At 48.7% G+C, this 17,521-nt stretch overlaps 1 protein-coding gene across 1 annotated transcript in view; it reads right to left on the bottom strand.

Moving 5' to 3' along the window:
* Window positions 1–17,521, bottom strand: part of ITPR1 (inositol 1,4,5-trisphosphate receptor type 1) — a 159,998-nt gene that overhangs the window by 74,835 nt on the left and 67,642 nt on the right. The window contains exons 21-35 of the mRNA XM_082288495.1: window positions 16,418–16,559; window positions 15,317–15,470; window positions 14,246–14,433; window positions 12,550–12,688; window positions 12,314–12,372; window positions 11,729–11,890; window positions 11,460–11,630; window positions 10,472–10,537; window positions 9,629–9,766; window positions 7,994–8,119; window positions 7,423–7,623; window positions 5,517–5,768; window positions 4,857–4,982; window positions 4,025–4,153; window positions 995–1,115 (exon numbers count right to left, since the gene is read on the bottom strand). Coding sequence (XP_082144621.1) covers window positions 995–1,115; window positions 4,025–4,153; window positions 4,857–4,982; window positions 5,517–5,768; window positions 7,423–7,623; window positions 7,994–8,119; window positions 9,629–9,766; window positions 10,472–10,537; window positions 11,460–11,630; window positions 11,729–11,890; window positions 12,314–12,372; window positions 12,550–12,688; window positions 14,246–14,433; window positions 15,317–15,470; window positions 16,418–16,559 — 2,174 coding nt within the window. The remainder of the gene's footprint in view (window positions 1–994; window positions 1,116–4,024; window positions 4,154–4,856; window positions 4,983–5,516; window positions 5,769–7,422; window positions 7,624–7,993; window positions 8,120–9,628; window positions 9,767–10,471; window positions 10,538–11,459; window positions 11,631–11,728; window positions 11,891–12,313; window positions 12,373–12,549; window positions 12,689–14,245; window positions 14,434–15,316; window positions 15,471–16,417; window positions 16,560–17,521) is intronic.

Genomic DNA, 17,521 nt, shown 5'->3' with positions numbered 1-17,521 from the left:
CTCCTTCACAGCATGAGAGGAAACAGCCTCTAGTTGCACCAGGGAAAGTTTAGATTGGACATTAGGAATTTTTTTTTTCACAGAAAGGGTTGTAAAGCATTAGAAGGGGCTGCCCAGGCAGGTGGTCAAAAAAAATCCTGTGGCTGTGGCACTTGAGGACATGGTTTACTGGTGACCACGGTGGTGGTGCTGGGCTGATGGTTGGACTTGATGACCTTAAGAGATCTTTTCCAACCTTAACCATTCCATAACTCTCTGAGTGTATTCTAAACAGGGCAGTGCTCAGTCCCCATGCAGGGTCAGGCCTGGGCAGGACTACGTTTAGAGGCTTCCACACCTCAGAGCTGTCACTGTTTTTGAAGTGTGGGAGTAGGAATCTGTCCCTAAACACACACCCCCAACAACTCGTGCTGGCACAATTGGACACAAAACCAGAACCTCACCCCACATCCAGTGCAAGCTACTCTTGCAGACACTGAAGGTGGAGCAAATTTATGGGCAGGAGTGGGACTCCCAGATGCACCAGGGGAGGGTCAGGTTGGACATCAGGAGTTTCTTCATGGAACAGGTGGTCAGGCACTGGAACGGCCCAGGGAGGTGGTGGAGTCCCCACCCCTGGAGGTGTCCATGGAAAGTCTGGATGTGGCACTCAGTGCTCTGGGCTGGGGACAAGGCGGGGATTGGGCACAGCCAGGACTCGATGATCCTGGAGGGCTTTTCCAACCTCAATGCTTCCATGAAAAATATCTTCCTGCTGCAGATCACCTGCAGGAGGACTACAGGGAGACTGCAGAGAGAAAGCACTTCAGGTGACAGTGACAACACCCACTGCTCAACCATGATGATCCATCAGCACAACCCTGGCTTATGAGTAATCCCCAAGTGGCACCTGCAGGACGCAAACCGCACCGTCCCTGTGGCAGGATGACACATAAGCAGCAAGTCCTGGATGGCCATGTCTGAGCAGGCAGCTCTGCTCACACCCACTCCTTACCTACATCTGAGAGCACCCGGATGCAGCTCTCCACGGAGGCCTTCTGGCTGGGCATGAGCCAGGTGCAGTGGTACACCCTGAACACCCCCTGCAGCAGCTGCACGAACACGGGCTGCCGAGTCTGCAACGCAAGCACAGCACAGTCACAGCCCTCACTCTGAGCTAACCCCAGCCCCAGCTCAGCAGCACTCTCCAGTCACTTCTAACTGGTCTGCAGCACTTGTTGGGCAACTCCCTGTGGTAGCTGGGCTATCTACCACAGGATCAGCAACTGGATGGGAAGGGTGGGAACCAGCGCTGGAAGGGAAACATGAAACAGGAGCTTCTGCAGCAGAAAGCTGTGGCAATTGAGGCTTGACTAAGCAAAGGAAATAAGCAGTCACCTTCATCTGTTTAATCAGAGCTATCAGCAACCCTGGCACACAGATTCCTCTTTTAGTGTGGACCAGCAGCTGACTCAAGAGGCCGCAGGTAAATGGGACTTGGCTGTGTGACAGCACAGCTCCAGAGTTGAAAACTCATAATTCCAAGCATTATTAGCTGGTATCTAATTCACTGAGAAACCAGCTGTGTGTTATTTGGAACACAGGCAGTGGCTGGTGGCAAACACTGCAGCTGCTGCAGATCAGCCAAAACCCAGGTGTGGTTTTCACCCCTGAATTTCACAAGGTGATCTTCCACTACAGACAGGTGAGCTGCTCCAACACACCCATGTCCATGAGTTCCTTCACCTTTGCAGCTGCCCAACAATAGTGACCAAAACTCCATTTGGCTCTGTACAGTGATTACTTAGCAGAACAAAGTATTTTACCTGTAGAGGAAAGAGTATTTTAAATATTTCAGACTGAGAGGGAACACCCCCTGTCCCTGTGCCCACAAGCTATAGAATGCTTCTATCAGCTAAGAGAACTACACCACAGTGCAAACACCACAGGACTTAGGAACCAGGGAAAGAATACCTCATTTATGCTGGCCAACAGTAAAGCCTGTTTGCAAGAAAAGAGTGTAGTTAGAGTAAAAAGCCAAACCTATTAGCTAATTAAATCTATTATATCAATTAAATAAAATGCACAAGAGGAGAACCAAAATGCAAGCCCCCAGAACTGCTAGGAGGCAAATAGCCATTATCCTTTCTGGAAGTAAGCCAAACACCAAAACCATGGCAAACAGCAGCATTCACCCAGGGCCCTGAAAATACCTGCATGTTTGGATTTAAACCACCCACACATTCCTTTCGGTTCATGTCTAAAGATCTTTTTTTGGTCTTAAAAAGCCTTTAAGATGTTTCACTTGCTTAAACAAGGTCAATAAATCAAACAGGAAATTTACTCCATGTCTCTCGTGTCTCCAACTGCACTTGGGAAGGGAAACCCTGGGCAGCAGCAGCCTTGGGAGGCAAACAGGATGAACAATGTTTGTTAAAGAGGAGCTGCGGGCAGCTGTCCTTTGCCAAGAGATTCGTGTCCTCCTAATTTTATACAATCTGAGCCACATGATAGATGGACAAGGTGTTCCCTGAACCAGCAAGGCTGGGCCTGACTCAGGGAAGGAACAGTTTCAGTCACACAAGCCCTGACATGAAGGAGCAGGAGGCAAGAGGAGGCTGGCAGGGGAAGGGACAGGAGCACGAGGTGCAGCAGGAAGGGCAGGGAGGGACTGAACCCAGAGCAGAGCGGCCACATCCCTCACCTACAGACATCAGCCCACCTGCAGCACCTCAGAGGGGAGGAAATCCCACCTGGAGCAGGGATGGACAGCAGGCAGGGGGTCCCACAGGCTGTGCTCCTCAGGGGGAGAATCCCTGGGTATAGACAAGAGTATTGACAGGCAGGAAAAGGGAGAGAAACTGCTTTTAACTTGGAGATGTAAAGATGAATCTAGGACAAGGCAGATCTATCAACTGAGATGGGAAAAGAGGTGAACCAAGTGACTTCATCCTGCTAGACAGAGGGGGAGATTGAGAAACTAAAGAAAAACTGCTGATATAACATTAACAGATGGCTAAAATAGGATGGCAAGATGTGTGCTCAAGTGCTGCATCTCAGAGATAACAACCCTGAGCGAGGCAGCCCAGGTACATGGCACAGAGGGGAGGGCAGAGCCCTGGGGACAAGGCCACAGTCTCCATTTCTCACTTCTTTGATGAGCACAGAAGGTGATGAGCAATAGCAGCTGATGTCACCTGAGGAGCAAATCAGCTGCTGCACTGCTCAGACTCACGTGAGGTCAGAGACAGGGGTAGGACTGGATGAGCTTTGAGACCTGGAGATTGCACTGCAAACATCTGCCTTTGGCACCACCAGGTTGCATCAAGTTTCAACAACTGCCCCTCTCAACCTCCTGCCAGAGCTGCCAGGCACCTGACTGCTCCACCACACCCTCCCAGAAGTTACTTATTAATAAAGAACTGTGTTATCTCTGTGCAAACACAGATATTAGGGTGCATCCTGACACTGCTGTTCTGCTGTACACATCTCTGCCTTCTCCCCTTCACAAGTGTTCCAAGCTCCTCCTTCACATTTCCCCAACTTTTGAACAAGGCAAAAACCTGCTCAGTGAGACGCATGAGAGCTTCTGGATTTTTGTTCTGAATCCTTTCTTTTTTTTAAAGGGAAACTAGAATCATTCTATAAAATATGCTTTCATTAATCAATCACCCTTGCTCCCTCTGTGATGCCCATGGCACGGGCTTGGATGAGATGGGCTTTAAGGTCCCATCCAACCCAAACCATTCTGGGATTCTATGACACACAAGAACTCTTCTCCAAAAGACCTTGGTGGTAGCACAGAGTTGAATCCACTGATGAATTAATGTGACACCTGAGCTTTTCTAGAAGAACATTTGTACTGTGATCTACAAATCTTTCCATTTCTACAGCAGAAAGACTGCTCTGGTCACCAAGAGCAGCGACGTATTTGCTCCCCCATTACAAGGTGTGTTTCCTTGGCACTGGTAGATGGCACCGAAGCAGAATGAACACAACTGCCTTGGCAGTGCTTTCCCTGCTGTGTGTCTGTGCATGTCCCCACCTGCAGGGTGGTGCTCTGGTCAGAGAAGGGCGAGCTGAAGAAGGTGGTGACGATGCTCATGACGATCTCGGTCACGTACTTCTCCAGGATGGAGTCCGCGTGCTTCCTGTCGCTGGTGTTGTTGCAGGCCTGCAGCACAAACCAGAGCAGGGTCAGGAGCAGCTCACCAAGGCAGCTGAGTGAGGCTGAAGCTCCTCATTTCACCTTGTCCTGGTCCCAGCACTTCAATGACACCGACGGCACTGGGGCTCTGCATTTCCAGCACGTGCCAGAGCAAAGCCAGAGCTGTTCCTGGTTTGATGTGCTGGCACAGAGCACGGCTGGGGGGAGGGGGGAAAAAACCACAGTGTCTTGGAGGAAAGCAAGAGGAGGATAGGGAGGACTGAGGTGTAATGCTTTCGTATGGGGAAATACTTGGAATCCCAGGCAAAAAGCCATATGGCCAAATAAACGGCAAGCCTGGAAAACAATCTGTCCTGACCTGCCAAAAAACGCTGAGTGCTGCTCAGGAAGGAGCTCAGTGATCCTGGCCAGAAAAAGCAGGCCAGGTGGCAGGACAGAAAAGGCACTGGACAAAGGAGCAGGGTGTGGAGCTTCACTGAGCTTTGGTTTGGGCTTGTTTTTTTTCTTTTAAAAAGGAAAATATTAATGTGTTCCATGGAATATGACTAATGAAATCCACAGGCATAAGGAAAAGGAGGCACATATTTGCAGGAACAGAGTAGTCAGGGTACTTATTGCCTTGATGCACTGGCATGTCTTATCCTTACTGTTCTGGATTAAAGAGGTTTTTAAGCTTTCTGAATTCAGTTCCTTGATGCAGATACATTACCCGACAGATGTCAACCAGGAAGTTCTCAAACAGCTTCCACATGTGATTACTGGTGTAAATCTCTTTCATTTCTACTTCTGTGTCCACATAGCAGTGATTCAAGAAGTTGATGTATGCTATTTTGACCTAAAAGTGGAAAAAATAATTAATAAAGAATAAAAACCTGAATCGTGGCATGAACAAACAAAGCCACATTAAAACTGCTACATAAATAATTTGGAATTCTACTTCTTCCTTTTACTTAAACACTGGTGAAATTTAATGCCATGAATAGCAAGACACCATCCAATAAAAAACCACCAGGATTACTGCAGACAAAACGTCAGCATAATAATAATTTCCAGTTCTGCAGAACCATCTGTTCAAGGTTAGCAGCACATCCATAAACCTCTCTGCCTCAAGAACCCTATAAAATAACTAAGTACAGCATCACATTCCCACTTTCAGGGTAAGGGGTAAGTATAAAAGGATTTAACTTGACTGTCCAGGTTGACTGGGGGTGCCAGCAGCAGCAGCAGGGAAGGACTCCTCCAGTTTCCCAGCTCACTGCCCACCTGCACCACCCCCCTTCCCAGGCCAGACTCAGCAATACCAATCCTCTCTCACCCAAACCCAGCACATTTCAAATAGGAACAGCCCAGTTCTCCCACCAGCCCTCACCTCAGGAATGCAATCCTCGTGGGTCACCACCCTAACAATGTCATCCAGAGGGAGGAGGGAGTTGCACTTGATTTCTGTGTAGACGTTTTTGCCCTCTGTGCACACGGCCAGCAGCTCTACCAAGTGGATGTGGTACATCAGGGGGCTGTTCTCATCCATCCGGTCCCTCTCCGACCTCATCATCTGCACCAGGGTCTGGAAGGAGGCTCTGTCGTTGTAGAACACCAGCACATCTTCCCCTGCGTTCACCAGCTACAGGGCAAGGACAACATTCCATCAGCAGAGCAAAGCCTGGGGTCCCCCCACAGCGTCCCCCTCTTTGGGGGCTGTCCCTCTGCACAGCCCCACTGCTGCTCCTCAGCCCCTCAGGGCAGCTGGGCACTGCTCCTGGGCTGCCCTCACAGACACAGGACATTTCCTCCTGGAGAATTAACTGACCACTTCTGAACTGCTGAAGAAGTTCAAAGCCAGTCCAGCTGCCTGCTTAGCCAGAAGCTGTGCCAGGAAGTTTGTGGCTTTCCATTGTGCCTTTCCATTTCACGTATGTCACCTCGGGTGACTTTCTAACGCAGCTGTGGCCAGCCCTGTGCTGGTGGAGAGCTGCCCGGGGCACAGTGGATGGGAGGACTGCAGGGCTCACTCCTTCCGCCCTTCCCAACAAGCACCAGCTGTTTTCCAAGGCCAGGGAGTGACATGTTAAGTCACACACTGAAGATTTCCATCAGCCTCACATTTGACACCTGACTGGACATGATTTCAGAGCAGCTCAGACCTCCTGGAACTCCAGAAAGGGAAGGAGATCGAGCAAACAGAGCCCTGGTCCAGACTGGGCACTGCTGAACACACAGCTGGAGGGAGCCAGGGCTGTCCTCCTGCAGGGCTTAGGAAAAACAGCAGGATAAAATGCAGAAGAAAACCCCCAGGGCAGCTGCTGACCCCGGGGAAGCCCCTTGCTGAGCATTTCACACTCAAATACACGTTGAGAAGCTCATGGAGCTGGCTTTGAGCTGAACAACAAAATATGGAAAATTTTCGGTCCATCTATCAGGACTGACGCTCAAAAGCCAGATTTGACAAATCTGATCCTGGGGCTCCCCCTGCTGAGGAGGCCAAAACATCCCATCAGATGTGCAAATCTGCCAAACAGATCCCATCCAATGTCCCACTTAAAGGCATTCATTCACCCTTCTTACCTCTCCCTTTTATCCCGACACCCCAATTTCTCATCACCCACACACCTAAAGCCAATCCTCATCTTTTCCCCCTTCAGCACCTGAACAGCTGGATAAGCACATCTTGCTAGGACTATTTGCAAGGGCTTGTAGAGACAGGACAAGGGGGAATGGCTTCAAATTGAGAGTAGGTTCAGATAGCAGGAAAAATATGGGTGGTGAGGGCCTGGACTGGGTGCCCAGAGAAGCTGGGGCTGCCCCATCCCTGGAAGTGCCCAAGGCCAGGCTGGACGGAGCTTGGAGCAGCCTGGGACAGTGGGAGGTAATTCTACGGTGGTTCTATGATTTCATGAAAAAAATCCCATCAAAATGCTATCATGGTGAAATTCTCCTTTTGTTTTAGTGATCTTCACATTAAACTACTTCTCTTCAAGCCAATTTTTCTAGAGAAAGGCCCCCTTGCTTCATAACCCCACCTACACGCTGCTGCGTACAGGCCTGGGAAGTAACTCCTGCCATTAATAACCAACCCCTCGTTACACCTGTGAGTCAAGAGCTCAGAGAGCTTTTGGTCACAAAAAGCCTGAGCTTCCTGGGAGCTGCAATGCTCTTTTTGCACGGTGAGAGCTGTCAGCTTCTTGGCAGTCCCCGAAGCGAGAGGATCAATTTGTCATGTTCACCAACTGCTATGTGCAAACTTCTGTTCAGACCCTGCAAATCTCTGCAGCTCTCACCTCAGCCATTACCATATCTTGGCATTTCTTAATGAATTTCCCCTCTGCCTTGACGATGGTCTGCAGGAACTTGATGTACTGAACGTTCCTGCCGTGCGTCTCGATGCAGTGGACGAAGTGCTGCACCACGCGCTCGTTGATCTCGCTGCAGAGCTGGAAGTTGTTCATGAAAATGTGCTGCATTGTCACTGCTTCCAGGATCTGACAGAGGGGATGAAAGGAAGGGAAAAATCAGAAAATTGACAACCCACCGCAACCCCACTGAGGTCAGGGTAAAGCCAACACTCCTGCAGGCGCAGGGCTGGAGGGAACTTCGCTGAGGACCTCAGCTTTCAACACCACTGCTCCTAGCTCAGCCTATTTTTCACTCCACTTCAGCCTCTTGAACTTTCTGCACTGGAACAGCCCTAAACAAACATCTCGCCAACTTTTGAGGCTTTAGAATGAAAACAAAATGTGACCTCTTCAACCAATCTTGCAACAGAACAGCCCCAGAGGCCTCACCAAGGACAATCCAGTCCCTTCTCTCGCTAGAATGAAAAAATAAATCATGGCCTGAGGTTATTCTTACCCCTGGGTTAAGGAACAGGTTTATGTGCTTGTGCAGCAAGGCCTGGTTCTGTTGGTTCCCAGCACAGAAGTTCTGCAGAAACTCGTGTGCAAGCTTCATTATCTCCTGCATCCTTGTGTCTTCGGCCTGGGATTGCACGACAAAGAAGAGGGGGTTAAAAGGAATCCAAAGGTTCACGCTGAGGTGAGCACAGGATGAGCCACAGCTCCAGCAAGGGAACTGTCACGTCCCTCACACCCCGAAGGAAAATAAACCTCCACCCAGTTCACAGACGTTTGGGATGAGCTGGGCCAGCTCCACGCTTCCAAAGAGCGTCAAAAATAAAGCCCGTAATAGAAATTACAGTAGTTTATTCTCTAAAAGTGCCTATTCCACAGCCAGGCCCGCCAGCAACGTGCTTTAGTCACTTCTACGCTTCTGAACATCCCAGCCCGCTGGCCAAACCACACATCATCACCTCGGGGCTACCCAGGAAAGCTGCCACGTTCCACTGCAGCGCCTTCCGGCAGCCACGGACCGGGAAAGCTCATGGCAAGGCAGCGATGGAAAGTTGCTGTTGCACCAGCTCAGCCCAATCTGTGTTTACTGGAACCTCCACACTCCTTGCAGCCTTCCAAGCACTGCTGAGGAACTGGTGCCCTTCCTCTGACGTCAGTGTGGATTCCCAACCCGCTGATGGCAGAAGCTGCACTTTGGAAAATTACTGTCTGTTTTTATTTTTAAGGAATTTCACGTATTTCCAAGGGTGAAACCCCTTCCACACGGCCTGTCCGATGCGCATTCACACGCAGGGGACAGAAAGGTGATGAGAAGGTGCTGAAGGGTGTTTTTGCTGCGGATTTTTTAGCAAAATGTGATGCAAGAAACCACAAGAATTAACATTAATCAAAGCTACTGTGTAGAATTACTGGTCCTCAGAAACCTGTCGAGTTTGGAACAGAGGACAGCAGAGTGACCAGGAAAATGTGAAGAGGTGCCTCAGCTCTGCACTGATAAATACCTGTCACCTGTGACTAATGAGTAGCCAAGCTGATGGCCTCGGGGTGTGCTGTGTCAGCACAACCTGGTGCTCTGGAGGCTCACCAGGCACAACCCAGGCCCAGTGGGCTCCAACCTGCACAGCTGGCAAGTGTTGGCACTGATATGGCTAATTAGGAGCAGTAGACCTCAGCTGGAGACCCAGTTGGTATTTATTCACTTCTCAGGGGGAGTTTAGGGCTCTACCAACTGGGGGGAGGGTCTGTATCTACTGCTGATAAATCCCCAGGGGACCAGGCCCCCTCCCTTCCCTCGGTGGTCCCAGGGTGGTCACACAGCTGCCTCACAGCAGTGACAAGGGGCTTTCTTCCACCTTGCTTAACCTCAAGGCAGCACCTCCCACCCATGAAAAGCTCAGAGTTGAGCCTTAATTCTCAACTATGATGCAGGAATATTTCTTCAGGCAAGAGTACAGACCTGTATATTCAAAGACTTCAAATAAACAGAGTTTGTCTGAGCTCATTATTTCTGAGTGTGGCTATTTTACAGACTGTGAGGCTACACAAACCGGCCTCTGTGCATCCAGTGTACAGGGAAGAGGTTCAGGAAGACTCAGAAGAGGTATGAAAAGCCTGTCAACTCGACACAAAGCCTCACCTTCTCGTAAGGGATCTGCAGCAGCTCCAGCACCACAGCGTGGGCTCCCATATTCCTCAGGAGTCGCTGCTGCTGCTTCCTGCTCTTCCTCACCGAGGCCCCCTCCTGCACGCAGAGCTTGCTGAGCCGCAGCAGGATCTGCAGGAGAGACTGGCCTTAGAGCCCCAACTCTGGCTTTTCTTCCAGAGAACGCCAGGTCCCAGAACAGCACCAGGGACCAACTCATCTGCACGGAGCAGAGCGGCTCCAGGCAGCACCTCCAGTGGCCCAGGCTCCATCCGTGGCATCTGACTAGGGCTGCTGGACTTGGATGATCCTTGTGGGTCCCTTCCACCTCAGGATACTCTACAATTCTGAGATTCTACGCTCCTGCAGAACTCAGCCATGTCAAGTGAACCCAACATCAGGCTCCACAGCAAAGCCACAGACACACCTCCAGCTCACACCACACCAGCACCACAGCATGTTCTTGATCTGGTATTTTCTACATTAAATTTCAACAACACAGTGGGTTTGAGTGCAAGGTACTCAGGACAGGGCAAATTAAATGGCTTCTCCCCTTGCTTACTGCCTTTGCAGTCCTTAACAATAAAAACATTGTGTTACCATTGAAACAGCAGCAAAGTCACATTTCTCACTAATCCATTCCTAAGGAAAATACACACGTTGTGCTTATTCTGTCCTGGCTTCTCATTCAAGTTGGGATTTGTTATTACTCAGCAAATAGTTTCCACAATGGCAGAGTGACTCAGACTTTCCTGGGTGCCTCCCTCTGACTGCAGCTCTCCAGAGCTCTGTTACTCATTTACACTTCCAGTGAACTATCAAGAAGCAAAGTTTTACCTCTTTTACTACCCGGTAGTTGTAGCTGCTAGTACTTTCAGGCTTTTGAGACTTGCTGTGACCTTCCTGAGGATAAAATCAGACAATTTATTAGTAGCTTATACTACTGTCTACATGAAGGCTAAAATTACCGTTCTAGGATAGCGCCCGCTCTCCTCCTGGGAAGGACTGTCATCCTCCAGCTCTCTGACAGCCTCAGAAAAATACATACAATTATCCTGTCAAGTCACATTGACCTCTAGAACACAAAATAAGGTGAGGGTGGGATGATTTCAGAGACAGCAACCTCCTGTCCTTTGCCTGTCACATTCTGTCTCTAATCAAGTCTCCCCTCAAAAAAGCCCCTTACTTTCTCTCCCTCTCTGTTGTTATTAAACTGTCACTGCACAAAAACCAAGAGATTCCTTACAGCAGTGTGTACAAGAAAAGCAACAAGTACATTACTCGTATTTACTTCTGACAATAAATGTTCCTAAAGCAGGGGCTGCTTCTTGCATCCCCTCATCCAGTCTTTCCTATTGACTGCAAATTATATGGAAGTGAAGATGCTCAAGGAGTTCTAAGCCAGATGTGCATGTTGTGGAAATCCTACGTTAACCAGGTACAGATAAAGCACAGTTCTCTGCTGTCATTTAATCCAGTGCCATGACTCAAAATGCACCACCTGAGCAGTTCACAGCTCTGCCCTTACCTTACTCGAGGTACTTTTGTCTGCACAAATCCCATGCCATCGGTCAGTACTGAAAGGACACAGCTGGGGAGCCAGAGCAAACCCAAACCAGCCTGTTAGACCCTAAAGGCGACACCTCAGTGGCTGCTACTGGGCATCACCTGGCTCAAGTTCTCCTCTAATTCCTGCCTCAACCTGAATGCAGTAGAGAGAACCTCACCTAAGCAGTGTGCTGGGAAGATGGGCCTTGTCACAGTTCTGAAAGCAGCTACACCCTCCAAACACCCACCCAAATCCACACAAACACAACCCAATTACCTCTTTCTTCTTGTGCTCGTTTTCACCTGGCACACTGTCCATGGCCTCATCAGGACCTTGGCCTTTGTACACCCAGAGCTCAGATTTCTCTACTATTGACCTCAGCTGGTCCAAATCTTGTTTGATCTGCTTGTAGTTGTCAACATCTTGGCTGGTAACAAGCAGTTGAACCTTACAGAGAGGCAAGACATTAAGTTGCACTCAGGGCTGGGCTCAGCTGCCATAAATACATTCAGATGAGGAATAACTCTCTCCAAACACACACATACCTGCTTGAAAGCCTGAAGGACTTCTTGTCTCTGGCTGAAGTGCCTGAAGAGCAGCTGCAGTGCCCCAGACACCAGGGGAGGGTAATCGTGCATCGTTAAATGCAGCAGAACCCGGAGAAAAGTCCTGCCCCCGTGATCATCCAAATCCAGAGGGGTGTTCTCCTCACTGGAAACACAGCAGGAGTTAACCAGCACATTAGACTGAGTGCCCCAGCAGGTTCTGAGTCCACTTGGCAGTGGCAGAAAACCTTTTTTCTTACTTTTAAATAAGGAGGGAAATTGTACTGAGATTTTATTGCAGCATTGAGCTGAGATGCACTAAACCTGCGCCTTGGCTTTCACCCACACCACGGGGCCCTCCCCTGATGATCCTTCTGGCTGAAGAACCTTGTCTGTGGTTTTTGATCCAAATGGACACTACTTTGAGCTGCATCAAAGCCATTTTAGAAAAATGAAGCCTGGGTAACTGTAGCAGCTGTTTCCAAGCTTTTCCCAGTCCCCACCTCACTTTGAACTGGAGACCCCACTCCTTGGGAGCCCTCCAGCCTGGGGACTCCCCCTCGATTAGCACCTGTGAAGAGATACTTTCCTTCCACCAAAGATCCCCTCAGCTTGTTCTTCAATATGTTCAAAGTCCAGGGCTCCTGGGAAAATAAACAAGACAAACACATGAGGTCAGAGAGGGGCATTAAAGATGTTTTTCTGGCCTAAAAACATTTCAAATGGCAAGCTGGGACCTGAAACAATCATCCCATTAGCCCCTTGAAGATTCCAGAGACTTCCCTAAGCCACACAACCTCCTTCCTTGCAAAATAACCCACCTGGTACATTAGCTGGCATTTCTTGACTACTGCTTCCAGTGGGGGATTCAGACATCTGGGCATTGCTTTCATCAAATTCGTGTTTAAATATACAAAGCAGGCAGGAGATCCTGTAGTCCAACCGCACATTCAGAATAAACTGATGACAGAAGTAGGAAAAATGTTGAAATAATTTGTGTATTTCCAGCACATCTACACCTCACACAAAGCAGAGCTACCAACGTGCAACATCAACTGAGTAGAGATGTGGATTTAACTTGGAAAAGTTACCCAGGGTGCCAGGCCCTGGCACAGGGTGCCCAGAGCAGCTGGGGCTGCCCCTGGATCCCTGGCAGTGCCCAAGACCAGGCTGGACATTGGGGCTTGGAGCAACCTGGGACAGTGGAAGGTGGCCCTGCTATGGCAGGGATGGCACTGGGTGGGCTTTAAGGTCCTTTCCAATCCAAACCATTCTGGGATTCCATCTTTCTAAGATGCACAAATGTTGCCTTAAGAATCCCCAGAATTCAGTAATATTTTCCAGGGATTTCAACGAGCATGATACACCATACATAATACTTACAAGCAAAAAATGTTGGCAGAGTTTTGGTGCCTCATTACTGTGTGATGCTGGCATCCTCACCCCATCCCCCAGGAAGGGAAAGCAGCATTTCCAGCTCCCTCCTGAGCACGTGCTTCTGTTCTCCCATGGCATGGGGACACAGGAGCAGGACACGAGCTGCCAGGAGCCAGGCTGTGCCATGCAAGTTACCACCTCAGCTGGGCTGGACCAGCTGCTGCCAGAGAAACCTCCAGCCTAGCAGAGACCACCTTCTCCATGGTCTTCCTCGTAAGGAGCTACAATGCCAAGAACACTTTGCAGCTTTCAGGGAAAATGCTTAATGCCAGTTTGAATAGCCCCTGGTAACAGGGAATCCTGGCACACTGAAATATCCCCCTGCACATGCCAGGCCATGAGAGAAGCTCTGGCTTGAACTAAAATTAGCAATGGTGCAAGGAAGGAATGGAGCCTCCCCTGTGCTGCATCTGCTGCCGAGGGAAGGGCACAGCCTCCCATGGGGCACAGGGAAGGAACACCATGGCTCTCCTGCTGCTCTCCTGCCTTCGCCCACCAGGCTCTGGCAGCATTCTGACCCCCAGGACCTCGCTGGTGAACCTACTGAGCAGAAGAAGGACTCCTACACCCAGAGGGGGAAGATGCATTTCAGCATAATAATTCTGAGTCAGTAATTAGGAAAAAACGTGTGTGTCCCAAAGACTTTGGGGTGAGCAAGTGAGAAAACCAGACAGGTATGGAAGAGAGAGAGGCTGGCTGTGCACACTGAAAATACATGTCAGGCTGATGGCTCTGCAAAGAGGAGTCTTGAGATCTCCTCATTCTTTGGGGCACTTCAGATGGCCCTGCAGACTCACAGAGCCTAGTAAGACAATAGTGGGGGAAAGGACAGCTCTGCTTCAAGTCAGATACTCACAAATCACTGCTAAATACGCAAATGTCTCCTGCAAGCTCTTTTCTGGTAAATTCTTTCAGTAGTGGCACGATATTGTCATGAACAAGTTGGGAATCAAGTGCCTGACAAGGTCACCCTTGCAATGCTTTCCCAGTTTGAGAGTGAGAAACACATGAAAAGGCAGCAGGACACAATTAATGCTTGGAGACAGCACAAAATGCTGCATCAATCTGCACTGCTGGTACCTGGAGTATCTCGATGATCTTGAGCTTGGTGTCCATGACCAGGATGTCCTCCTTCTCCGGCTCGCTCTGCTTGACGTTCCCCTCGGGGGCAGCTGCCAGCGGTGTCATGGGCAGGAACCCCCCGCCCCTGAGCACCACCTGGGTCATCAGCTCCCCCACGCCGTGGATTGACCTCATCACATTGCTCCCTTCAGAGAGGAAACAGCCAGGGTTAGGGTGCTGGAATGGGACTGAGTTAACAGGGCACGGGCTGGCCACATCCTACAGAGAGGAACTGTCTCAACACTACACATCCACACCCTGGGGACAGGGGGAGCCAACAGAAGCACTGCAGTACTTGGAGAAGCCCCCTGCCCTCTCCCTCTCCCATCACAGGCACTACTCAGCTTTACAACCAGGCCATGGACAGAAAGGAGATTTCCAAGCACTGCATCACTGGCCAGGGAGGGAAAGAGGGAGGGAACTGTCCCAATCTGCTCCACACTGGGGCGGCCTCACCGCCAGTCCTGGAGGCAGTTGTGGCGGCCAAAATCTAAAAGATCTAAAGATGTTAGTGAGCACCCAAAGCAGGCTACAAAGATGGGGAAGGGGCTAGAGGAGAAGTGATACGAGGAGCAGCTGAGATCACTTGGTCTGTTCAGATGGGGCAGAGGAGACTGAGGTTGGACCTCCCCAGGGGCTGCAGCTCCTCCCGAGGGGCAGCTTTGATCTCTGCTCTCTGTGAGCAGGGACAGCACCCACAGAGCAGCTGGAGCTGTGTCAGGGCAGGCTCAGGCTGAGATCAGGAAAAGGCTCTCCCCCTAGAGGGTGCTGGGCACTGCCCAGGCTCCCCAGGGAATGGGCACGGCCCTGAGGCTGCCAGAGCTCCAGGAGTGTTTGGACAGCGCTGCCAGGGATGCCCAGGGTGGGAGTGTTGGGGTGTCTGTGCAGGGCCAGGAGCTGCACTGGGTGATCCTGTGGGTCCCTTCCAGCTCAGGATGTTGTGTGACTTCATCGTTCCACCCCACGCTGACACTTTGAGATGAACTAGAACCACCCAAGAACTTTCTGTCCTACACTTTCCAGCCTTACCTTTACTTTCCTCGCCTTTTGCCATCTTGGTAATAGGGAAGATGGTAGTGATGTGCACACAGTCTAATATAGCAAGGAGGATTTTGGTTAGTCTGAGGAGGTCACAGAAGTTGTAGAAACCAAAATATATCAGATTTCTGGCTAAGTTAACAACCTACCAAAATAACAATAAAAAGCCTGATTAATACTAAACATTTTGCTATCACAGTCAAGTTGTCTTAACACAGTGACAAGATCAAGAACCTGGCTGAGGGTCATTATTTTACCATAATATCTGGGAATTCTGCAAGACTGTCTAGTCCTACATCACGTCAGAAAGTTTTATACTTGCCTACAAATACTGCAATGCTTGCAGTTAATGTCTGTCTCTGCAACTGATATGCTATAGCTACAAAACCAGACTGTATTTGTCTCATCATAAAACAGGTAAGACAGGGCAAGACTAGAGGGAAGGCACAGAGAATTTTTATCATTGTCTTACAAAAAAGATATCGCATATAAAGCTGAGCTTTGTAACTTCCAAGTTGTAAAGTTTCCCCACAAGTCCACCCCATAAAGATCCACATAAAAATATCACATATAGGGCAAATATTTAATGTAGCCCCCCTCATATGAAGTGTATTACCTCAACTGCATTTTTTACAGAGTATCACATCTTTTCTTAAATTAATGGTTATTTTTTTGCACGGATTTGCTACATTTTATTTGCCCAGACTATTTTAACAGGCCAGTAAGTCACAGGACACTTTTTCTCTTGGTGAACATCACTTTAAGCTCTGGAGACTCTCTGTGCCTGCAGACAGTGTTCAATTTTTGAGATCTTTATTCCAGTAAAGCCTGGCTTTGCAATAGCACTGAGAGCACACAGAGTAAACAAGGCTGCTGCAAACCTCAGACATAAACTCACATTCATGAATTGTATTTCAAGAACCATCATTTCAAACTCACAGACTTCAGTGGGGTTACTTGCACGAGGAAAAAGGAGCCAGCTGAGGCTCAGCACCCACTAATTACACTCACTAATTACTTGCCAAACTACCTGGTGAAAAAATAACCAACATTCCATAAAAGAAAAGGATAAAATCAGAACTGGATAACTACCTCAAAAGTGAGTTTATTTTTCTCTTTATCAGAGAAAGGGAACCTCTGACACACCACATCTCTTAAATATTCCTCTACAAATTCCATTGTTTGTGCAAATCTCTCCTTAATTTCATCTTTGGAAGTTCCACTGCTATCATAGCTGAAGAGGGGAAAAAAAAGAACAAAACAAAAAAGAAAACAAAACAAAACTTAGCATGCAAATACACAGGGCTCTTTTCCCCCCAGTACAATTTTTCATTGGTTTGTCAAAATCTAAGAAAAGCTAAAGGCTGGTAAATAATTTATCCAAACGAGGGAGTCAGGACACTGACACCAGAATTTCCTGGCTTTTGTTGTTTTATCCCATATGCTCATTAGGTACTATTTTAAAATGTCTGAGGAAAACAAAAAAAAGATAATTTTGTCCCAAAAACCAGAAAAAGCAACCCTCAATGTTTGAGTGGAAACAATGACAAGCGATGTGCAGCACTGAGGAGAACGGGTGGCCAGGAGAGGCTGAGTGGGGATGGTATTTTTCCTCCAAATAAAACCAATATATATGCAAAGGAGATATTAATTTTTAATATAAATTCTAGGGTTTTTTCTCAGTATGTGCACAGTGACTTTGAGAAGTACAATCCCACCACCTCCCATGAAATACTTTTGCTTCCTGTTTGATCACTTATCACTGGTGAGCCTCTGCCAGAGCTGAAACGGTTTGGTTTTATATTTTGGCCTTTAAATTTGATTTATTATCTACTGCATCTCTCTCAGCAGAGAAAACGAGGCTGGCAAGGAGGGAAATAACAAGAAACCACTGAACACCAGTATTAACATTGACAAGACTTAAATTCCTAACACGTAGCATCAATTTCAGGTGTTCATTTTCTCCAACTGAAAAAACCGAGCTCTGAACAGTTGAGTACTATCAATTTGAAATTATTAATTATAAAGACTTAATACAAGTGGTCAAGAAACCAGGTGCCTGCTCCAGCATGGTTTTGTGCAGGTTTTTCAGCACTGTGCCAGAGGATTTTCCACTGCAAGTTAAGGAACATGTTCTTGTTTAAGCATCTTCCCCCTTGTTGCTGCTGGTGGTGTGAGCTCCCATAAGGACAACCT

This window comes from Coloeus monedula (genome assembly GCF_965178545.1).
Source record: "Coloeus monedula genome assembly, chromosome: 11".
NCBI classification, from domain to species: domain Eukaryota; kingdom Metazoa; phylum Chordata; class Aves; order Passeriformes; family Corvidae; genus Coloeus; species Coloeus monedula.
This window is presented reverse-complemented; position numbering and strand designations above follow the sequence as displayed.